We start from the raw sequence: 23,393 nt of genomic DNA on the forward strand, positions 1-23,393 counted from the left end.
ATGTACCTATCAATTCTTCAGTTTTACAGCTACCTAAGATTTCTCCGTGTTCTACAATCTAATAGCCTTATCAAAAACGACTAAATTGATAACGAGTCGTTAAGTAAAGAAGCTCACTGCCACTCTTTTGCAGCGGATTCTACTCACCCACCTCTCACCTGCCAGAATTTAGTTTGGCAACTACATGATCAAAAAGAACCGGTATGAAGTCAAAGCATGTAAGGATTTTCGAATGATCAGACATAACTATGTTCATTTAGAAACCCAGATTATCTGAGTCTAATAGCATCTTTCGCGGCCATACACCTCCCGCTTATATATGAGCGCAAATTGCAGGAAAGTATTAACTGCCTTGGTTGGTGTGAATCTTAGTGGATCAACTATGTGAATGAGCGCCGTTTATGAAATACTCTCGAGCTTCCCTGCAACTGTGGGCTTTTTCAGGGTTCTGTATTACGCAGAAACCCTTTAGAACACAATGCTTCTCAACTACCTTTGGAGAGGGACCCCAGCTTTTGCCAATTGCTGACAACCCCTAAACATATATAAATCTGGATCCGTTAACCGTAAAAATGACAGTGATGGGATTTTCTCTAAACTTGTTCTGAACTTGAGTTAATAAAATCTAACAAAGAAATAAAAGTGTTATTTTGATATAAATAATAAAAAATAAGGAGCCGATAATGTTGTTTGGTTGTACCAAACTTGTTAGTCTAATATATCGTATTGCCATGTTATATGTTATATCAATTATCAGTAATACTAGCATTTACGTGTGGATATATGTAGCTTTGTTTAGACACATATGGCTTAACTTGGAATCTTTTAAATTTGATTTTGAACTAATCGTATCAAAAATGCTAAAAGTTTTGTAGCCACTGCATTACATGTCTTGTTGAACATAAATGCCTTGTCTTGGCAACTCTAATAAAAAGACAAACTGTCAAAACAAACTAAATATTTACACAATTAAAGGCTAGAATTTGTTTGGAAGTTTAATAAATAAATATTTTTGCGGCTATTATTATAAAATACATCTAAAATGGGTAAACGGCAACATCAAAAGGATAAGATGTGAGTAATGAGTTTGCCATCGGGTGATTGTGGCTTATCATACCATAAATTTTTCGTACATCACTGTAGGTACTTGACGTACACGGAGTGGTCCGAACTTTATGGCGGCAAGAAAGTCGAGTCTGCAGAAAATGAGTACATCAAATTCAAGCGCCTTCCTTTTGATCATTGTAGCATTACAATGGTGCCGTTCGATACTCCCTACTGTGATGTTGATGGCAATGTTTTTAGTTTGGAGGCAATACATGCATTTATCAAAACATTCAAGGTGAATCCAATTACCGGCAAATCACAAGATGCAAAAGTTTTGATAAAGCTAAATTTTCACAAAAATGCCGAAGGAGAATATCATTGTCCAGCTCTATTCAAACCGTTTACTAAAAATACACACATTGTTGCACTTGCCACAACCGGCAATGTGTACTCGTGGGAAGCTATTGAACAGCTGAATATTAAAACGAAAAATTGGAAAGATCTCATCGACGACTCCCCATTTCAACGCAAAGATATAATTACCATACAAGATCCACATCATTTGGAAAAGTTTGACATCTCACGATTTCATCATATACGGAAAAATCTGCGTGTGCTCTCTGAAGAAGAGCAATTGGAACGTAAAGATCCCACAAAACGTATAAAAACAATGAACTTGGAAACTAAAGAAACACTAGCAGAACTGGAGAAAGACTATCAACCACCGGAAGAGACACCAAGCACTTCCAAGCGTACCGCCGACAAATTCAATGCTGCTCATTATTCTACAGGCGCTGTGGCTGCAAGTTTTACATCAACTGCGATGGAGCCTGTTTATAATCACGAAGCGGCTATAATTGAAGATGATTTGGTTAAATATGAGCGTGTAAAGAAGAAAGGTTACGTGCGACTGCAAACTAATTGTGGACCACTAAATTTTGAATTGTATTGTGATGCTGTGCCTCGTGCTTGTGATAACTTCATGCGACATTGTTGTGACGGTTATTACAATAATACCAAATTTCATCGTTCAATACGAAATTTTATGGTTTGTTATATTTTCCAACGTTGCACCTTTATTTTAATGTTTATTATTAATTTTTAAAACTTTTTAGATACAAGGTGGTGATCCAACTGGAACTGGTACAGGCGGTACATCGATTTGGGGTAAAAAGTTCGACGACGAATTTAAACCAAATCTCTCTCACTCTGGTCGAGGTATGCTCTCAATGGCGAACTCCGGACCAAATACAAATGGGTCACAGTTGTAAGTACTGACACGCCTGATTGAGTGACAAATTCTTTAACTATTCCATCTTTTACAGTTTTATAACATATCGTTCTTGCAAGCATTTAGATGGGAAACATACAGTTTTTGGGAAATTAGTTGGTGGCATGGATACATTAACACAAATGGAGAAAATTGAAGTGGATAATAAGGATCGTCCCATTGAAGATATAGTCATTGAATCTGTGCAAGTATTTGTTGATCCATTCAAAGAGGCTCTAGAAGAATTGGAAAAAGAGCGTGCCGCGGAAATAGAAAAACAAATACAAACCGCAGCAGAGGTTAAGAAGCAAAAACGATTAAATGAACCACTCAAAGTGTATCGACAAGGAGTTGGCAAATATTTGAACCTAACGGAGGCAAAAGCCAGTGGTACCGACAATAGTGTGAAAAACGATGCCACAAAAAAGAAACACAAATCTATAGGCAAAGGAACCTTCGGGGATTTTTCTACATGGTAGATTTAGATTTATTCATATAAACGCTTAGATTACCTATCTGTATAAATCATAAGTTAAAAAATTAACAAATATTTTTTGTATATGAAGAACGCTTTCACGCCTTTTCCTCGTTGTCACCAATTGTTTGCTCCCGTTCTTTCCAGTTCTTTTTCATTTCATTTAATTTTTGCTGTCTACGCTTGCGTTCAGTCGACTTTTTTGATTCAAGAATTTTTAATTGTGCTGCTACAGAATTCTCCGCATTAAAATGGGCATCCAATTTTTCCAATAAAAGTTTTCTTGCTTCTATACGGTTTTTAGAAGCCAGTCGATGCGTATGACATTTAATTGTTATATTTGTTGGGATGTGACGCAAGAATACACAGTTAGACGTTTTATTAACTGATTGCCCACCAGGCCCACTACCGCGCATGAAATCCTCCTCCAAATCGTCCTCATTTAATTTTGGGTACTTTGAGTAATCTATTTTACTGTTGGTGGTTTTAAAGCGGTGGCAAGTTGTAGACTCTGCTAAGCTGGTAGGTAATGTATTGTGACAAGCGACAGCTCTTCCTAACAGTCGTTGCAACATTGCTGCTGTTAAGCAACAATTTAAAGGATGCGTCCTTTCCGCAAAAGCGTTTCACCACGCTAGAAGGAATTATGCAAATATATTAATGATAGGTTAGTTTGGGTTTTTTGTAAATTAGTTACCTTGAAATTGAATTCTATTTGCACTGGATCGCTTAGTCCACGACCCTCTCTGAATTCGCGTCGTATGCGACCCAAGAAGTAGTTCTTGTCTGTAAGTTGCAATTGATTGCCGTAACGTATTAGATGTTTGTAAAGGCGTAGTATCTGCTGCTTAGAAGGTTGAAACATTTCGATTTTATTCTAAAGGTCTATTCACTAATTTTCTTGACAAAAAAAGTTGTCCACTTTGATGCAATGCATGCTCGATTGAATAAGACCGCTGTGCCGAACTATCAGCTGTTATTTGTGGTTCTAAAACTGTTAATGCTGATAAGTCACGCCTTCAGTTACTCTCAAACTGCTAACATGTTTAGAGAGCTTGTGTTCATTACTAAATTGACAGTTTAACTGAAGTTCCGGATATTACCGAATTATTCTAAAATTTGAATGTAATTTAACAGCCATCTGTCAGTTAAGTTGAGGTTGAGGTTTCAAAGTTCAATTATCGTTATAAGTCTTCGAAAGCTATTTACAAATATACTGACTTTCAAATTTCGAGCGAAGAAAAGAAAAGAAAAAGTGAAAAATATGTACATAAGTGTGTTTATGTATGTACATCATATATAGTACTTATGTATATGACGTATTTGCCCTGTCTATAATCCGTCTATAACAACTTCCTCAATAAGACATACCAAAGCATTGCAGTGCCGCGACTTTATAAACTCAACTTGAAGGAATGCAAATTTAAATTCCACATTTTAACGAACTTAGGCACTCCACATCATTTGCTCACACAACCATGCACAGACCTCAGAGAGGCTCGGACCACAGCTTGTCAGTTTAATTGGACATTCCAGACAACATTGCAAATGGACTTCTCACAAGCAGGTGCCTACAGCCGAACAACGCTTACCTAGCAATAAGCGTAAGTACAATGCTTGAATAATGTTCATTTGTATTTATTGTGGTTATGTCGGGGATAATAATCTACCACAGAATGCTCGAAAGGAAGTGCAAGTCTCGTAATAGAAGGCAAAGCCAATCTTAGACAGTGATCGGCAATGCAGCGCTTGTTAATGAGACAAATGCTCGTCTCAGCGTTCAATCTCAATGAATGTTGACTGCTGCGACTGCAAATTTGCTGCCTCAAGTATTTGTGTAATGCTAATGCTGCCGCGGTAGCTGCCTGCTGCAGATTACTGCCGCGATGGCGGCGTCGTTAATTGCCACTTGCCTGACTGCTGGAAGCTATCCCGATAATCGCGCACTTTGCTGGCGTTCGGTTGCTGAAGTTTGCATGAATGGCGGAGCGTTACAGGTTGTTGCCACTTGCCATTACTGGGCTGTTGTTGTTGTGCATCGGCAGCTGCAGCAATCGATAAATGCCTTCAATTATCGCCAATTCATCTTCCAGTGTGGCGAATGCCCTCCGCGGACATATGTGCTTAATTGGACAACATGAATCGGCATGTTGCCTCTACACGCGGCTGCGTACTCAATCAATTCTTTGTGGCAATTGTTTGTATTTGCAAGAGATTAAAACGTTTCTTGAAAGTTTTTGACGGTTACAAGTTGTAAGTTTACGTCATGGTAGTATTGAAGTGACGGTCTAATGGACAGAAGGACTTAAAATACATACACACTCAGACAGAAAAGATGACAAATACTATATGACTGCGTTCATATACGGTATTTACATACGTACATTATGCGGAAATTTCAGTTTTCGCCCTAAAAAAAGGATCCAATGTAAACAAGATTTCTATTTTCAAGTTACACCGTGACTAAAACACATTTTTCCCCATATATTGGGTAGTCGAAAAAGTCTTTTCGTAAATCTCCAGTGCTACTAATCACATTGTGTCGTACCGTACAGTGTTGGAAGGGTGAGATTTTAAGCTTCATTTAACCAAAAAAAGAAATTAATTCGGGAAAGCTGAAAAAATGTTACAGCTATTAAAAAAGGGAAGAATGCCACGCAAGACAGCAATGAAATTTGTGAAGTTTACGAAGACGATGTTCTTTCACAACAATGGTTCGCTCGCTTCCGCTCTGAAAATTTCGATGTGAAAGATGCACCTGGCTCTGGTCGACCTATCGTTGAAAAAATCGATGAAATTATGGAAAAGATTGACCAGGACCGTCACATAAGCGTCCATGACATCGCTAAGGAACTTAACATTCATCATCAAAAGCTTTTGAATCAATTAGGAAAGGCTGGTTGCAGAAAGAAGCTCGATCTTTAGGTATCACATGAATTGTCTGTGAAAAATTTAATGTACCGAATTCACATCTGCCATCTTTTCTGCAACGAAATGAAATCGAACCAATACTGAAGCGAACGGTAACAGGAGACGAAAAGTGGGTTAAATACGGCAATAAAGTGCAAAAAAGATAATGGTCCAAGTGTAATGAAGCTCAACAAATGGTCGCAAAGGCAGGATTGAAGTCTCGAAAAGTTATGCTGAGAGTTTGGTGAGATTATAAAGGAATCATCCACTATCAGCTGCTCCAGTATGGTAGAACGATTTATTCTACATTTTATTGTCAAAAAGAAGTAACCAATCGAGAAAAACAGTCGAAACTGATCAATAGGAAAGGTTTCGTCTTCCATCAAGACAACGCTAGACCACACACATCTTTGATGACTCGGCAAAACTGGGAGAGCGTGGCTGGAAAGTTTTGATGCATCCACTTTATAGCCCTGACTTTGCACCATCGATCTATCATTTGTTTCGGTCAATGCAGAGCTTCCTTAATGTAGTAAAGTTGGCTTCAAGAGAAGCCTGTGAAAAGTATTTGTCGCGATGTTTCGCCGAGAAACCAGAAAAGTTTTACACTGTCTCTAACGGAAAAATGCAAAAAAGTGGTCGACCGAAGTGGTACATATTCGTTTATTTATTTATTACTATAAATTTAAAAAAATAAGTTGAAGTTTTATTAGAAATACGAAAAAACTTGTTCGACCACTTGGTACATTGTAAAAATGTCAACATAATACTAGCTATGCCGACTTAAGCAGCTGCTATAAATAAATTGGTTGACCGATCGCGATCTTATTTGGTGTGGTAATTAAGGAGTTATTGCGATTTAAACGCAATTTCAAGCTGGCGAATCCCAGTTATTGTTCAATGCAAATTACATATCCGAAAAAGCTAGTCTTAAAATAAAAAAATTAGACGCTTCAATTAAAGGCATTTTAATATATTTTTAAAAAAGTATTAACACTCTCGTACATACATATGTACAATGTACATAGTATAAGCGATTGATTGTGCGCAATTGCGTTAAAATGGCGCGAATTATGAAGACCACTAAGTGTCTAACTAACGCCATGTTCGCATTCAAAGCCAGCAATAGTTTCATTTAAGCTGTTTACTTGTCGCTTGACCGCACATGTTTATGTATGCGTTAGTGCGTAATAAATACAAATGTGGCTGATTTGGCTGTTCAAATCGCACGCAACAACAAACATTTTGAATTAAATGACAATGTGCAACCAATCAGGTACATTTTGGTCGATTTGCTTTTATTAAATAAAATTGAAAACAAAATTTAACCAAAACCAGTCTAGAAACCTGCTGAGACGCGTATGTGAGTGCTGCGTTAAGCGCTGAGGCCTCAACGCTACAAATGTGTAACCTTTTTAAGCACCTAATCAGTGCTAATTTTTATACTCTCGCAACAAAGTTGCTAAAGAGAGTATTATAGTCTTGTTCACATAACGGTTGTTTGTAAGTCCTAAAACTAAAAGAGTCAGATATAGGGTTATATATACCAAAGTGATCAGGGTGACGAGTAGAGTTGAAATCCGGATGTCTGTCTGTCCGTCCGTCCGTCTGTCTGTCTGTCCGTTTGTCCGTCCGTCCGTGCAAGCTGTAACTTGAGTAAAAATTGAGATATCATGATGAAACTTGGTACACGTATTTCTTGGCTCCATAAGAAGGTTAAGTTCGAAGATGGGCAAAATCGGCCCACTGCCACGCCCACAAAATGGCGGAAACCGAAAACCTATAAAATTTTGCACAAAGGATCGCACTAGGGAGGGGCATATTTGGACGTAATTTTTTTTGGAAAAGGGGCGTGGCCCCGGCTCCTATTAACTTTTTTGTGCATATCTCGAAAACTACTATAGCTATGTCAACCAAACTGTATAGAGTCGTTTCTTTTAGGAAATATTTTCGGACAATAAACACGCCCACCTCCCATACAAAGGTTATGTTGAAAATCACTAAAAGTGCGTTAACCGACTAACATAAAACGTCAGAAACACTAAATTTTACGAAAGAAATGTCAGAAGGAAGCTGCATCCAGGTTTTTTTTTTAAATTGAAAATGGGCGTGGCGTCGCCCACTTATGGACCAAAAACCATATCTCAGGAAGTACTCAACCGATTTGATTGAAATTCGGTATATAATATTTTCTTAACACCGTGATGACATGTACCAAATATGGGTGAAATCGGTTCACAAACACGCCTGAAATTTCGATTATCACTTTATCATGCGAGAGTATAAAATGTTCGGTGACACCCGAACTTAGCCCTTCCTTACTTGTTTATAGCATTTTTTATTCTCTTTAATTTCAATTTTAACTTTAATTTTTTTGCCGGCATTTGAATTTAAATTTAATTTAATTTTTAGTTTAAATTTTTATTCTGATTTTAATTTTCGGAAAATATTTAAATTTAAATTAATTTTAATTTTGAATATATTTTTAATTTTATATATTTTTTTAAATTTAATTTAATTTTAATTACATTAATAATTTAAATTAATTAATATTTGCTTTCATATTTTTAATTTTTAAAATAATTTTTCACTTTTATGCTCGTGCAACTTGTTAGATTCGAATGTTTTTCTGTTTCAGCATCACTCCACTATTGAAGCAAAATATTGAGTTAAAAAATTACAATGCGTTTGAATTGCTGAATTGCCCCTCACTTGGAGTCCACATAACTGCGTCTTTTAGCTCAAATATGTTGCAATGCATAAGTTCGCAGCATGTATGTTGCAGTTGTTGCAACGAGTTGTAACCGCATTTGCAAGCATCTTCACGAACTTCACGTTTGATTCGCGTTTATCGGCTGCTGCGTTGCTACTTGCTGCGAATCGAAGCTGCGCATGCGCAAAATTCTCGTTGACAAATGTTATTTGTTTTTGTTTTGCAGACGGAACGAGAGTAGGCGAACAGTTAACGCATGATTGCTTCCATTCTAATCAGTCTTTGATAGTTGGCACACCATCCCGGCGGAACAGGTTCGCTAAGAATTCAAATATTTCTTGCTTTTTGTGGTTCTTCATTTTCGCTTTTTGGTGACGAAAAGTCACGCGATGGGTTGTCTATCGCTGTCAGCAACTGCGTACATTAATTTGCATCGTCCGTAACATGTCCGTCAGTTGCGTGCTACTCCGGTTTAGCGGGGGGAAGTACCATCACAGTGTTACATTTTAAAGTACATCATTATTACATATTTAAATTTACAGATACATTTTATAAACACTTTTATATTGAAATTTTACGTTACGTTTGTTAATAATTCTCTGAGGTAAATTTTTTACGTAGTGGGTCCCAAACCCAGCAGGTATGGTTCGCCTTCTCACCTTAGTTTGCCTCAAAACAGAGGCCCCTAGGCTACCCAGACGATACTTGGTCTCAGATCGGAAGTCGTGAGATGCGTGAGCCATATGCAAAAGAATCGCGCCATTCCCAAGTGAATGACAATCAGCGAATTTTCCATCGCCTTGTTGAAACCAAATGTCGCCGAGATCACAAGCATCAATTTCAGGCATCAAATAGCCGGTTATCATGGCGCGATAACATAATCACCGATAACATTTTTGAAGAAATATCGACCGATGGTTCCACAGACCGATGCTTGGGAAGGTCGAGCGGCTTCACTCCATGCACAAGCGATATTTTGTACACTATCAATTTAAGATCACGACGAGATCGTTATAGTCCACGGTCTTCGTGTACACTCTCAGCTACGGCTGTTATATTTTCTTCACTGCGTGTTGGGGGTGGTCTATTCGTAAAAAAAAAATAAACATTTCTCTCCTGTGCATGGGCACCTTCAGTAGGCTGCTGTTTCTGCTCTAAAAGAAGCGACTTGTCAAGTTTATTCACAGACGGTTGAGGCAAATTCATATTATAAACTTCACTTACAGGTTATGGCCCTCTCACTTTTTTTTTGTTTTCTTGCCTGAAAAGGTCGATGGACGACAAGCATGTTAAGATGACAGAGGGGATCCAATCAGAATGCACCTCGGATCTCAAGACCATTCCGGAGACGCCTTCAATGCTTGGAAATTGCGCTGGCAGCGCTGTATCGGCCCAGAAGGTGTCTATTTCGAAAGTTTTTAAAGAATTGTAACGATTGGTTCAATAATTTGTTTCTAAATCGACTCAGTGCTATTACTTAGTCGGACAAACCCTGTAAATTTATTGCCCAGACTCTTTTACATTGTTCGTAAATTTAATAAACTACTAATAAAAGTATTTTTTTTTTAATTATTTTTATCTTCTTACGAGTTTTTGTACTTTTCATTCTTCATAATCCTTGCAATTTCTTACCTTACCTTGGCTATAGATTTAGGCGGTTTCAATAACTACCTGCCACACCGTTCGAAGGATAGATAGTTAGCGATCAGTTGCGTGTCTGCACCAGCGAATAGCTGCCGGCGACTGTCAACTGTCTTACCAATTACATCCTTGAGCCATTTGCCAAGTTATAGAGCAGATATTTCGTGTGAAGTTGGAAAATCAATCACGCGATACACATATATTGAGGCAGGCACGGCATATTTTATAGTTTTTGTATTATTTTTTTACGGTTTTTATTACAGTTCATACATCACGTTACACTGATACAGTATATTTAGATTAAACATAATCGACACCCTTAAATATATCGATATTATGTTTCGTCAATATATCATACATGTTTCTTATTTGTTGTGTTATTTCAAGGTTGGTTTCCTCGCCGCCTCGGCACATTGTGTCTTCTCTTACTTCTTCAATAGTGAACTGTCCCGCAAACATTTCCTCCATTCCTCCTTCCATCGGCTCCACCAATTGAAAGAGAAAATGCGATGCGATGCTAATGCTGTAAGGTAGCAAACGCCAATATTCGCGCAGAAGAGATTCACGGCTGAAACAGAAATTTTGTGTAAAGTCCTGTACACTTACGCAACCATTATATACTGCAATGCATACCTAAAATACTCAGGTATCTGCTCCTCTTTAGTGTTCTCCTTGAATGCTTTGACCAGACTTGTGTAGTACTCATCGAATATTTCGTCGAAATGATTCTGACGAACTGCCGTGTAAGTAGACAGGGATAAGAAGGTGGCAAAATCTAACATTGGCGAGGAAATTCGCACTGTTTGCATATCGAACATCAGCGAATCTATTGGCTGTTCGGTGCCCTACGAGAATATTGATATAAAAGTTAGATCTCCACTTCGATCACTTCATATACCTACTCACATTTACTTCAGCATACTTGAAGGCTATATTGTTGCGTAAATAATCGCCGTGACAAAGCGTCGCTAGTGGTTCTACCGGCGCGACCATTTTGCGACCAAACAAGAGGTACTCACTAATCATTTTGCAGTAGCGGTTTATGAAAGACTCCTCTATGTGTGGCAGATACTTCCGAGTGGAAATCCCAAGGCGCTCCGCGCTAAATTTAACCACCATTGCCCATTCACCAAGTATCTCCGTAACATCGTAGCGTGGTTCCCGCAGCGACTGTGTTAGGCGCTTGAACTCAGCGGGGTTTTTATGTTTCAATGCGAAACCCGTGCCGTGAAAAGTACCCAGATTTTTCACTAAAAAGAAAATCACATTTTGGTTGTTGTATGCTATGAAGCTTCTTTCAACTAAGTAACGGATATATTCTCTTACACGCCACAAGCGCATGCTCCAAGGAGAGATTGACTTTCTGCTTGGCCATACGGAAATTGTCGGTGACAAAGTCTTTCATTACCATTATGGCTGAACAGTTTTGCAGGTCTCCATAGTAGAAGCGGGGAACATTAAATCTATGTCCGGTAAATTTTTCTAACCCGGGTAGAATATTGTTGTAAGCTACGATCTCGTTGCTAAATAGCGCACGAAATACGTTATCGAATACCTCTGGCGGTATATTTGGAGTTTTCTGTAATTGAAGTTTTCAAAAATCGAAAAATCGAAAAATGAAATAAGAATATTGAAATTGTATTATAAGGACAAGAATAAAGAAGATATAAATTTTATTGCGAATTTTCCTGTTAATATCTTAATTATAAGTACTCCAACGAGTCATTAAATGTCTTACATGTTGCTTAACCTTGCGAAAGCGTGGATTGCTTTTGAAATAGCTAAACTAAAAAATAAATAGAAAATAACTAAAATTACTTCTCTCTGCCACATTTAGAGCATAAGTACTGTATACTGGATAGCAGCTGATCTACAATCATTTCAAAAGCAAAAAAGCTAAGCTAGTTACTGATATGTGGCTACGTGTTACTCTGTTCTACCCAAAATTTCCGTGGTGATTAAAGCGTCACACAAAAAACGGAGAATGAATAAGCACTTTCTAGAAAATCTCTTTGCAATTTGTAACTCGGTCTTATCTTATAACTTATCGTATAACATTAAACTGATGAAACAGTTGTATAGGTTAAAAAAAATTATAAAATTTTTATAGGTTTTTGCGAAATATATGTGTATGTATACATTTTGACAAAAAGTGAGATAATTTGTAATAATACGCAAATATTTAATTATTATTGTATAATCAATATACATTTTGTCGCCTTCAAAGTAATCCACTTATGCAGTTTTTTTTAGTCTTCGAAGCCTTCATCTCCTTCAGCGAATTTTGTTTTATTTCTTCGGTAAACAGGAAGGCGTTTCCACGGAGCGCCAATTTCAGTTTAGGGAACAAGGAAAAGAAACACCGAGCTGAATCTTTTCATGATGTATTAGCGTCGCGTAAAATTCATGAATTGTTCTTCCACAATTCCGGCCGTTTTCATCGGATGTTCTCATATAAACGCCTCTATAGGGCCAAAAAGAACTCGTCTCTCCCTCCGGAACAAATTCATGTTACACCAAAAGACGAATATGAAAAAAAAAATTATATTCTTATTTATTTTTTGGCTTGGTTTTTTCCTACATTCCCTTGATTGTTGACTTGTTTGTATGTCTAACTCATAAACCCATGTCTCAGGGGCAGTTATAATGGCGCTTTATGAATATGTGAACGGAATTCGCACAATCAAGCATGTCCAAGGAGACCTGTTTACGGTACACTCTTTGAAAAAAAAAAAAAACATTTTTATCAGGACGAGTCGAGCTAGAACGCGTTTCATATAAATCCACCAAATTCATTCGAACGGTTTCGTGAGAGATCTCTTGCCAGCGCTCTCTTGGTTGACGATTTTCATGCATCACATCCTTTATATTTTTTAATATTTTCATTAGTTGAAGAGGTATAAGGTCATCCAGAACGAAGCTTGTCTTCAACGACCTCTCGATCGTTTTTTAAGGCTTTGTACCACTCGTATTCTGTGTTGGTAGGTTTGGCATGTTAACTAAGAACAGCCCTAATAACTGACTTACATGTTTTTGAAATATCATTTACCCAAGGAATTTAATTACAATTTTCGGGATATAAATTGAAGAGTAAAAAAACAAAATAAAAATAAAATTTAACGATTGTAAGATCAAACAACGAACTATATTTACTTCGAAAGCTGTTTAAAATATGTTGAAAACCATAAAATTTCAGATATGCAGAGTTTTGAATTGTCGGACTACTTTCCGAAGGTTTTGCGCCGTCGACTTTTTTACAAAAATAATTTTTTTTTCAACTGTGTAACTTCAAATTCGTGTAGAAAGAAACCATGTAAAAAATAGTTTGGGTTACTATAAGTACTTATACGGATACATAGGTGTGCTGGATCTTAGGTTTTAGAAAGGATCAGTTTTGTATTAGAAATTAAGTTTTGTATTAAAGAAATGTTGTCTATAAGAAATTAATAGACATTGTTTAAGACATTCCATTTATTTCGGACATACCTAATGCACATGTTTATAAAATCTTTGTCAAGAATACTCAATCATCAATTCACTCTTCACTCGTAAAACACTTCAGACTCATAAGACACTTCAGACTGACGCTACAGATTGCAAATTTATATATATACTCAAATATATACGTATGTACATGTATGTAATATTTAATAGCTTTTAATATATATGGCTTGTAATATGCAGTAGAACTCAAGATATTTTGTGTAAATGCGCCGTTACATGCCAAACGAATATCAAAACAATTTTAAACTTTTTTTTTGCAATTCTTGTGTGAAGCAATTTTCTGCACTTATTTTTGGTTGCACCACTGAACTCACCTTAACAACGATCGTTGTTGATATTTCAGGTTTATCGCCTTGCTGCAGTTTGATTATAGCCCGATAACAGGTGGTCAACATGAAAGCTTCTTCGACCCCGATAAATTTTAACTGCACATCGAGCAGTTTTACATTGTCTGTGGCGCCGTCAATTAAGTTGTCTGTCCGAAAATTTGTATTTTCTAAAAGCTTTGGAAAAAGTGTGCACTTAATCCAATCAATTTCCACTTTGACTTTTTCTTCGAGTGCCGCCGTCATTTTTGCCCAGAATTTCACAATATTCACCGCTAAAACGTTTCACCCGTTCGTACTTAATATCACGCTAGTACTGAACTGCCAGTTACTAGTGTGAGATATATATTTAAAATTTTTCATTCAAAATCGAGACACTATATGCCTTACAGTCTGTTAGTACTTGATTAAACGAATGAGAGCGAACAGAAATAGGTGTACTACAATATTTATCTGGGAGATCCATTATTGGACGTGCGAGTACTTCGTAAATACTGATTAAATAWATGACACTTGGCTCTCCATGCAAGGAAGGTAGCTTGAAAGAGCATTGCGTGTTGTATAAATACGAGAGTTCGGACATGACAAGCAAAAATAAACTTTAATTACATTGTTGAAAACACTTGTTGAGCTGGTTAAATTCTTGTTTTTTTCAAAAACAATTATTGAAGTCTTATCGCGGCACTATTTTTGTTATCATGAATGATATATGTGGGTAATAAATGCCAGATTATTCTCTTAAATGAGAGATATACACTTATCTGCTATATTTGAAAAGTAGTGTCGTTTAAATGATTTGTAAAGGATAAACGTTTTCTTTAACATTTTATTTAACTCATTATTATTGAGTTAATTATTAATTTACACTTACAATTCTTTATATATCAAAAGACTGTGTCACGTTTTTTGTATGCGATGGACTCCAAAACTACTGAACCGATTTTAGTTAAATTTAGCACATTGCGTCCGTTAGTAAAAACAATTCATATATAAATAATATAGTTAAAGCTCTATTGAATGGACGCCCAACTAAGCGGCCATCTCCATTAACCATGCGAGACGTCATTTTTTAGATAGTTGTACTCAAAAAATGTCCTTAATCCAAGTCTTTAAGAATTGTATCTCAAAGAACTGTGTAAAGTTTCATTAAGATCGATTGAGTAGTTCTCGAGAAATCTTGGTAACCGACTTCAAAAACATAGTTTCGAGAAAAACGCGTTTAAAGACGCCGTAATTAGATTAGCTAGCCTCGAATGCATAAGTGTACAAGGCAGTGTCTCCGACACTACTACTCCGATCAACTTGAAATATTCCAGAGGTGTTGTAGAATTTATCAAGACAATTGATCGATTTTTTGAAACCCGTAAACCCATGTAACCCCTTTGGCTAATATAAGCATTCCAACGTTTAATCCAATTTTCCATATATTTCTTATAAGACTCGGCTGCGATCGCCTTTGGCGTCTTCAATAAAATTCAGTGTTTCAGATTCGGTTTATTTTTGGAACGCCATTSATTGATTGTTGAACAATTTCGATGTCATTTTAATAAATCTTCGTCCCATCAACAGTAATGATACGTTTGATAAATATCGGGTTTGTTGCCTTGTCAAACAAATCTTTGCTACACTTAATCAACGTTTGCAAATGATACTTAATAGAAGCTGAGTCCTCTGTTATCTTTCTGTTGTCAAGAGGACGATTTTCAATCACTATTTATTTAACTTTTTTCATGTTATTGTCATTAATGAAGGTGGATGGACTACTCACATGAGATGAGTTTTCGATGACTTCACGACCTTCAAGCTTTGGGTCACTAAAATACTTGTGGAAGTAGATACCTCAAAACACTTATGAATCATTTCCAAAGATTCCATAGTCGGGATTTGATGGGGAACACAAAATTTCAACCCAACTCGTTATTAATTTTTTTTTCAAAGGTCATTATTTGCGCGAGCAGTTTGAACTGAACAGTTTGTGTTAGAGCTACAAAACTTTCGATAGTTGGATTATCGATAGTTGGAAAAAAATACTATAGAAAATATCGATAGTTTTTGCTCTGGAAATCTACTTACTTTTCACTGATTTAAATTAAGAGACCTTGCTTTTATACACTTCATTTATATGAAATAATCTTTTTCATGTTGCTATTATAAACTGGTCTGAGAACTGACGAGATATAAAAAGTTTGAAAAAATTTTACATTTATACTCAAAACACGTTTCAGATAATTCAGGAAAATGATTCTGGGACAACTATCCTTGCAGCCAGTTATCGGTTTAATCGCTGTTTAATTACCCAACAGTTCAAAGATTTCTGTTAAAGTTAAATTCCAACCGAAACTCTTTCCTAGGAGTGATTGTTCATCTTTTTCTTACGCATTCGGCTTATTAGTTGCATGGTGTGGTGTACACACTAGCTTCCAGCTCTTTGTGACTTGATGCACAGTTAAACAATATAAGATTTAAAGCATAAACCATGGATAGTTAAAATAATTATCGCTAGTAAGACAATAACAAAACTATTGAAAATCACATCGATTATTTTGCAGCGCTATTTCGAGTTAAATTTGATCAAATGGTATATCAAATTTCCACAGAAGTTGTGACATTTAACGTGAGCTTTCTTTGAAATAAGGCCATACAAGTATGTCGAGGAACAAAAATCAGTCATTTATTTTAAGAACTGTTCCAAAAATGAAACAATATTATACTGGCATATTGTGCTGCTTGAGACTGTATAAAAAATACCTTTGAGTTTTTTATGAGTATTAAGAAATATATTGTAGATATATGTACACATTAAAACAGTTATCTTTTCTCAACGCCGGAACACTTTTAGCGCAAAGCATTGTTAGTATATTTCAATTCGCTTAACATGTGGGGTTTTTATTATGAAATACAATTTATTAAAAATTAAATATCATCAAACTTAAATACAGTGTTATATGCGTGACTACGACTCTGCTGCTCTCGGATTTTAAATAATTTTATTCTCATTCCTCTCTGATTACAACTACTCTCTGTTGATTTATCTTCAATGAATGAATTTATTTTCATCATTTAAACACGGATTCCGTCAAATAGCTGTGAGATATTCTATATACTACATTTATGTCTATATATGCATGTACATAAGTATCCATTAAGAGAAAATCACTTCATGGCGGCACACTTAAATACACGCGTAATGTGCCAAAGTCCATTAAATCTCCAACAGTTAAAGAAGTAGAAATATTTTTTTACTATACATTATTTATTGCCGTCATTATTCAATTATTTTGCTATATAACAGTAATATTAGCCGCCATAACCGTTATAAAGCCATATGTTTATTTACTAATTTATGATCCTTCAATTGTTTAAAAAATTAAATCTGCACAAACTCCACGCATAAATCAATGATAAGTCACTTTTCTGCCGCTCTTCAGCTCTTCAGCTCTCCAGCTCATTGCTGCTATTTTCTACATAAAAGGATAACTATTCACGGGCTTATAGCTTATGGCTTATGGCATTTGCCCGGGGATTTATGGGCGCAACAATCAGCATGAAATAAATCAAATCTCTGATTTGTTTTCCACTTATTGTCTAATAAAGAGATATTGCGAATGCGACGACTTGAAGCAATTGAGAATGGCAAGCGCTGGGCTATTAAGCTGGCTCTTTTTGCTTGGGATGGTGGGATAAAGCGCGGCTGCAGTTGTTGACGGTCACTATGCCGGTTGCTGATGCGGCAGCGCGGGTGTAAAGGTGTATTGCAGTTTATAAGCGGGTTTACTTTTTTTAGTTTTTGTTTGTGCCATCGTTGTGTTCAAATACGAGGTTTGATTTAATATTTTTAAGCAGTGCAGTCACCCTGTTCTTGGTTGCTGCCTGTGCTAACTGTTTGTTTATTAAAAGCTGTAGAGTAATAACCAGCGGTAGACGTTGGCAGTTTATTGGCTGCCTATATGTACTGTTATTCATGACTTTAATGACCTTTCGCCTTTTAAAATATATCAATCTGATGAGTATCTGCAGATTTGTAGAAAATGTTCTGCAATCAGGTCGTCTATAAGGGGTTATATCTAGTTGGAAATGAGTAAAAAATCGTTTTTTTTTTATCAACAGGAATTTTTATTTAATATTAAAATCGAAATTATGCGTATTTACAGAGTTTAGTACTCCTTGAAAATCTGAAATTCATTTTGAAATAACTTGGATCCCCTCGATCCCATAACCGATTTCCAGTACGACCTTCGAAATCCAAGCTCCAAACCAATTTTTTATTACAATAGGAATATTAGTAATAATTTTGATTTTTTGACCGAATGGCATGTTCCACAAAAAAATTTTTGTTTTTGAAAAAGTTTCCTAGAAAATCGAATTACCAAAAAATCTTATTTGTTCGATCTCTGGTTGAGAAATATGATGTATCTAAAAATTTTCAATATGTTCGGTCTAACCGTTTCGGAGAAATTTTTCTCACCGACTCTGAAAACACTTGGCCAAAAGCATTACATTAATTATCGCCAGTCTTCATATTCACCAGACATTGCTCCGTGCGACTATTTCCTATTTCGAAAAATAAAGAGAACCCTAAAGGGCCGTCATATTGTAAGCTGAAAAAGCTAAAGGCTATCCCAAAAATCGCAAGAAGTGCTGGAATAAATGCATAATATCGAACTAGTTCGAAGGCAAATTAATAATAATATATCTTTCATAAACTATAATTTCCGTTATTTTTTAAACAATTTCCATATACATATGTACATATATGTATAACATACACCTAAGGTCATTAAATAGTACATTATGGAGAAAGCACATCGGTATGATTAACATCAGCCTTCTATTCGTTTAATTTTTACCCCATATCGCTCGACCGCCTGTTGATGCACGTGCTCTTTGTCAAGGTCTCTCCTTCGGGTCTATTAGTCAACATCCCCTGCTTTATCCGTGTCTTAAAAACGCTTCTAATTGGTTTTTATTTTGATTATTGTCTTTCTGTTTGTATAAACTGCGAAGTAAACAAACTATTCGTTTACAATCTCTAAGTTATCGTCTAAAGAGAGTTGAGTATGTGAGAGAGCACACAGAAATAATTTGCATGCGCTGTACATGCTTCAATGTTCTTTGTTGCTCTTTCAAAGCTCTTTGCTCTTTCTAGCTCTTTGCTAGCCCGAAGCGAAAGCAAAAATGTTGCGACTTGTTGAGAGAATTTTGGTTTTTCTTCTCATCATACTCTTTTTTTAAAAAATATAATTTTAATAAATAAAATTTAACGCTTTTCAAATACCTTAAATGGAAACCAAAAATATTTCTGCCGAGCTCATATCCGCCTGCTTAGCTTAGCGATAGTTTTTAGGAAAATAAAACTGCTGAAACTTAGTAAATCTTTAGAAGGTCTCTCTTTTCAAAATCATTACTACTGGGAAGTCAAATTATGGAGTTAAAAATTAAAAGACATATTTATTTTTAAGCCTGAAAAATCACTGGTTCCAAACCCAATTATTCTCACTCCCGTTAGATAATTTTTTTTATAAATGGTTAAAAATATAATCAGAATATAAGAGTTTACAAGAAATAATGCAGTTAAAAACCGAACTAAACAGTTTTCTCTCAATAATTCAATACAATAAATTCGAGTCTGCATTTATTGAATTCCAGCACTAAAAAGTTTAATCTATTCAATTGCGCTAAACAATAGCAAGGCACAAGGAATGCCAATCATATTGCGAAAGGCCAGTGCCGGTCCTCACGTCTGCCACTTCAACACTCTTGGCAGCCGGAAATTAAATTTCCTCGGCGGAAATTTATTCAAATGCAAAATCGCGCAAACGTCTGCCTTCGCTCTTTAATTTCCACAGAAATGCCGGTCTCCGGCGTGACAATGCCGCCTTCACAACTTGGCAAAGTGAAAACAAACAAGTCGGAAAAGCCAAAACAAAGCGTCACAACTCGGCAAGATTGCGGCGAAAATATGGAGCAGAGGCCATGGCCAGACGGCTGGCTGGCTGGCAAACTTGTGTGGCCTAGTCCAACGGCACTAGCAGTCAGTTGGCGAATGCTCACCAAAGCGATCGGTCGTGTTTGCGCTTCGGAAAATAAAATCCATTTGGCGTCTAACGGTGGTACAACACATACATATATGTGCGCATGTGCTTGCTTGGAAATCGTGTCATAGCGGTAGTTTGTGTGGGTGAATCTAAAGCAAGGCGAAAATCACACTCCCCCATCGTGCAACAGCTGTCTGGGTCATTGGCCGGCGGCGACGCGGCAATTGTGGCCAACTAACCCGACAACGGACAAATATTGATTACTGTGTGTGTGAAGTGAAATTTTGGCGCCAGTAAAAGTGGATGGTTTTCGTTATACGAAATTTGGTAAAGCAAATCGAGGCATGGCGTGGCATCACGCGATTGGAGCAGCAGGAGACCGTTCTCCTTGCAATTGTGATTGACGTAGCATGACGTGCGTCGTGAATTTATACCCCCCTTTTGTTGTAGCACTAACGCTATAATTTGATTTGATTTGATTGCCGACACACACATACATACGTACACATACAAGTGCTTGCGCTGTTTTAAAAATCAATCATAATAATATATTTTAAGGCATGAATATGCATGTGTGCCTAACTAATACGCCATGCGCTTGCCACTTAACGTACAGCTAACAACAATAACAACAAAGGCGAGATTACGAGTGCGCTAGTAGGTCCGTGCAACAGCTTAGCACACCCAGTATGTGCTTGTACATGAGTGTGCCGCGTTGGATTAGCCTGGAACGTTTCGCCGGTGCGGTCTACGACAGTGCCTCGCATCTCATTGAAGTGTCGGTGGTGTTATTTCTACTCAGCTGTCATAGCGATAAGTCAGTCCCGGCTACACGTGGCAAGAGTGTTGATGCAGTGACAGCAACTGCTACTGCCAGCGCCACTCGTGCTGCTACTAGTGCCTCCGCTGAAGCTGCCGTCGTTGGCGGCGATTCGACGTCGTCGGTTGTGCTGTGCGCGGGTGAAATTGCCGACAAGTTGACGGCAACAAAAGTGTCAGCGCCCACAATTAGCCGCACAGTTGTGCTAGAGCAACCGAGAGTGTAGTGTTGGAGCAGCTGTGGGTGGTGTCTGTTCAAGTCTCGTGGATATTTTCGTGAACATTTAATGTGCAGTTGAACCGAAAGGCAAAATAAACAAAAAAAAAGTTGTGTGCCGAGAATTTAGAAGTTCTTAGGCAAAGAATATAGTGAAAGTGGTGCGGTTGCAGTGAATTTTGAATATCAGAAATATTCTTATTAAATGCTAAAAATGCAACTAATGTGAGAATTTAAAAAAATATTTAATAAAACCAAAATTCATAATTAAGAAAGAAGAAGTGTGAGTGAGTAATAGTGATAAATAGTAGTGTAATATATAATATATTTTTTATAAAGCCAGCAAAGAAACAAAAAAAAAAAAAATTATAATAATAATGATAAAAAATAAAACAAATAACAGCAATAAATAATAAGAATATAATATATAATTAGTGTAACCTGTGTGATAAAGTTTTCTAAGCTGTTTATAGGATTAATTGGCAGCTGTGAGGTAATTATAAAATTATTATTATATTTACTAAATTGCTCGACTGTTTGTGTATATTAAGTGATTTTCATGGAAATATGAAAAATTATGAAATAGGCTACATATAATACAGGGTGCTTTATATGTATAGCAGAAAAGTGCACTTAAAAGAAATTATAATTTAATTATTTGCTATGTATGTATGTGTTTAAGGCAAATTAATATTAAAAAAAAAAAAAAAAAATGGTGGATGTCAAAAGCTTTGGGCAACTATATCAAGCTAAAAAATATTTTTACTGTTTTTGAAACTGAAAAATAAAACAAAAACCAACTAAACACGTGCGTGTCAAGTTTGAACTAGATTTATACTCTTAGCGTTGATAACAAAAAAAACAAAAAAAAAAAACAAAAAAAAAAAAAAATCATCCAAAAATTTTCAAATAGTAAAAAAATTATAAGCAAAATTCAAATGAATATTTAGTAAATTTAGTAAGTAACGTGCTCAACTACAATAAAATTCAGTTTTGGTATACCTGTATTAAATGATTTGCATGGAAATTATGAAATAGGCTACATGTAAAACGGGTCCTGAGTATACAGAAGAAAAGTTTGTGTTTGAAACAAATTAATATTGATCACTGAGTGAGTGAGTATTAAATAGTTTTAATCTTTATAACTACATTGAAACAAAAAACACGCGGAAATTCTGGGATTTTTACAATGGATAAAAATATCGTACAAAGAATTTGAATACATTTTGCATTTCTAACCAAATTTCGTGTTCTGAATCGTTGTGAATGCTGGAAAAGACTTACGGTGATTTAGTTTTATCAAAAACACAAGCCTGCAAATAGTGCAAAACCATTAAGAGATCGTCGAAGACATGCCTTCAACCTCTACAACTTGTGAAAATATTAAAAAAGTGAAGGATTTGGTGCTTGAAAATCGTCAGGCATGTGTTAGAGAAATGACAAGAGAGCTCGATATCTCCGTTCGAATGATTTTGGTGGATATTTTGGGTATGCAACGCATTCTTGCTCGACTCGTCTATATAAACTTGAATTTTTTTCAAAAGGAACACGATTGTGACCGAATTTAAAGTCTAAGTTGCACTGAATACTATCGATAAACCACATTTTTCACCAGATTTGGTTTCGTGTGATTTTCTCTTGTAAAAAAAAAATTCGTTGAAAAAGCTGAAGGCCATCCAAAAAGTACTCCTGAAAAGTGTTTCTAGGACCGGAAAAATCGTTAGACGGTATAATGCTTAAGTGAAACAGAAGTTAGAATGCTCGTATAACGTCACAAAATCTTTGAATAAATATCGAAAATGCTTTACCTTAAAATAAATAGTGTTTAAGCAAACAATTATAGGGTTTTTCAAAAAGATAAACAAGAACTTGGAAGCTATTTAATCATAGCTTTCTGCGTCACTCTTAAGCCGATATATCCCACAAATACCAAATAAATTCTGGTTAAACCTTACGAAATATCCTAACAACCTGGTTACAACCCTGCATTTCGCTTTGGTGACATGACTTTAACAGAAGTTAAAGTTTTAAAATGTTTTTATATTAGATTGGTCTTTAAATATTGAAATTTCGCCGCCTATGTTCGGAAGAATTGCGAATCCGACAGTTTTAACCATATTAAATCTTAAATTTTTTGTGGTGTAAATTAGTTCTGCTACTAATTTTTGTGAAATAAATGAAAACAGAAGTTGTTCGATTCAGTTAAAAAAATGTTAACAGCCAGAAGAATATATATGTATATACGGACCAAATGAAGGCTTAACTTCGGCACGAATTGGATAATATCGAAATGAAATGAAAATTCTTTAATGATGGTGCTGAAATTGATGAAACATGCACATTAGTGCTTCAAAGCCGTGACTAAAAAGTCATTAGACAGTGTTTTAACCTCTCTGTTGCCATGAAATAGTTTTTAATAAAACTCTAAGGGCAATC

General features: G+C 36.1%; 5 protein-coding genes across 5 annotated transcripts in view; 2 read left to right on the forward strand and 3 right to left on the reverse strand.

Annotated features, from left to right (window-relative positions):
- The first annotated feature begins 961 nt into the window (after nt 1-961).
- On the forward strand, nt 962-2,897 carry LOC108967690 (peptidyl-prolyl cis-trans isomerase-like 2). Its single transcript, XM_018931281.1, has 4 exons — nt 962-1,074; nt 1,144-2,095; nt 2,163-2,314; nt 2,373-2,897. Exons 1-4 carry the CDS (start codon nt 1,043-1,045, stop codon nt 2,794-2,796), a joined length of 1,560 nt encoding a protein of 519 aa, XP_018786826.1. The 5' UTR covers nt 962-1,042; the 3' UTR covers nt 2,797-2,897.
- Nucleotides 2,757-3,383, reverse strand: LOC108967692 (probable peptide chain release factor C12orf65 homolog, mitochondrial). Its single transcript, XM_018931283.1, has one exon. The coding sequence runs from the start codon at nt 3,365-3,367 to the stop codon at nt 2,891-2,893; it is 477 nt and encodes a 158-aa protein (XP_018786828.1). The 5' UTR covers nt 3,368-3,383; the 3' UTR covers nt 2,757-2,890.
- Nucleotides 3,338-3,846, reverse strand: LOC108967693. The gene is made up of 2 exons (XM_018931284.1): nt 3,490-3,846; nt 3,338-3,426 (listed from the first exon to the last, which is right to left on the reverse strand). The coding sequence occupies exons 1-2, from the start codon at nt 3,655-3,657 to the stop codon at nt 3,388-3,390; spliced, it is 207 nt and encodes a 68-aa protein (XP_018786829.1). The 5' UTR covers nt 3,658-3,846; the 3' UTR covers nt 3,338-3,387.
- A 6,436-nt stretch (nt 3,847-10,282) lies between these two features.
- Nucleotides 10,283-14,221, reverse strand: LOC108967691. Its single transcript, XM_018931282.1, has 5 exons — nt 13,875-14,221; nt 11,383-11,635; nt 10,963-11,306; nt 10,690-10,901; nt 10,283-10,624 (listed from the first exon to the last, which is right to left on the reverse strand). The coding sequence occupies exons 1-5, from the start codon at nt 14,130-14,132 to the stop codon at nt 10,357-10,359; spliced, it is 1,335 nt and encodes a 444-aa protein (XP_018786827.1). The 5' UTR covers nt 14,133-14,221; the 3' UTR covers nt 10,283-10,356.
- Nucleotides 14,222-19,937: 5,716 nt separating this feature from the next.
- LOC108967677 overlaps nt 19,938-23,393 on the forward strand; it is a 37,961-nt gene continuing 34,505 nt past the window's right edge. Inside the window, exon 1 of the mRNA XM_018931249.1 lies at nt 19,938-20,248. The gene's annotated coding sequence lies outside the window, so the exon portion shown is untranslated. The remainder of the gene's footprint in view (nt 20,249-23,393) is intronic.

Source organism: Bactrocera latifrons, unplaced genomic scaffold (assembly GCF_001853355.1).
Source record: "Bactrocera latifrons isolate USDA-ARS-PBARC rearing strain unplaced genomic scaffold, ASM185335v1 scaffold_195, whole genome shotgun sequence".
NCBI classification, from domain to species: domain Eukaryota; kingdom Metazoa; phylum Arthropoda; class Insecta; order Diptera; family Tephritidae; genus Bactrocera; species Bactrocera latifrons.

Excerpts from the sequence above, each read along its gene's own strand:
- LOC108967691 (XM_018931282.1), bottom strand. The coding sequence starts at position 14,132 with ATGACGGCGGCACTCGAAGAAAAAGTCAAAGTGGAAATTGATTGGATT. Across the intron at positions 10,902-10,962 it reads TCAAGTATGCTGAAGTAAAT|GGCACCGAACAGCCAATAGA; the intron begins GTGAGTAGGTAT and ends ATATTCTCGTAG. Across the intron at positions 10,625-10,689 it reads CAGATACCTGAGTATTTTAG|CCGTGAATCTCTTCTGCGCG; the intron begins GTATGCATTGCA and ends TTTCTGTTTCAG.
- LOC108967690 (XM_018931281.1), top strand. The coding sequence starts at position 1,043 with ATGGGTAAACGGCAACATCAAAAGGATAAGAT. Across the intron at positions 1,075-1,143 it reads CAACATCAAAAGGATAAGAT|GTACTTGACGTACACGGAGT; the intron begins GTGAGTAATGAG and ends ACATCACTGTAG. Across the intron at positions 2,096-2,162 it reads GTTCAATACGAAATTTTATG|ATACAAGGTGGTGATCCAAC; the intron begins GTTTGTTATATT and ends AAAACTTTTTAG.
- LOC108967693 (XM_018931284.1), bottom strand. The coding sequence starts at position 3,657 with ATGTTTCAACCTTCTAAGCAGCAGATACTACGCCTTTACAAACATCTA. Across the intron at positions 3,427-3,489 it reads AAATAGAATTCAATTTCAAG|CGTGGTGAAACGCTTTTGCG; the intron begins GTAACTAATTTA and ends AATTCCTTCTAG.
- LOC108967692 (XM_018931283.1), bottom strand. The coding sequence starts at position 3,367 with ATGTTGCAACGACTGTTAGGAAGAGCTGTCGCTTGTCACAATACATTA.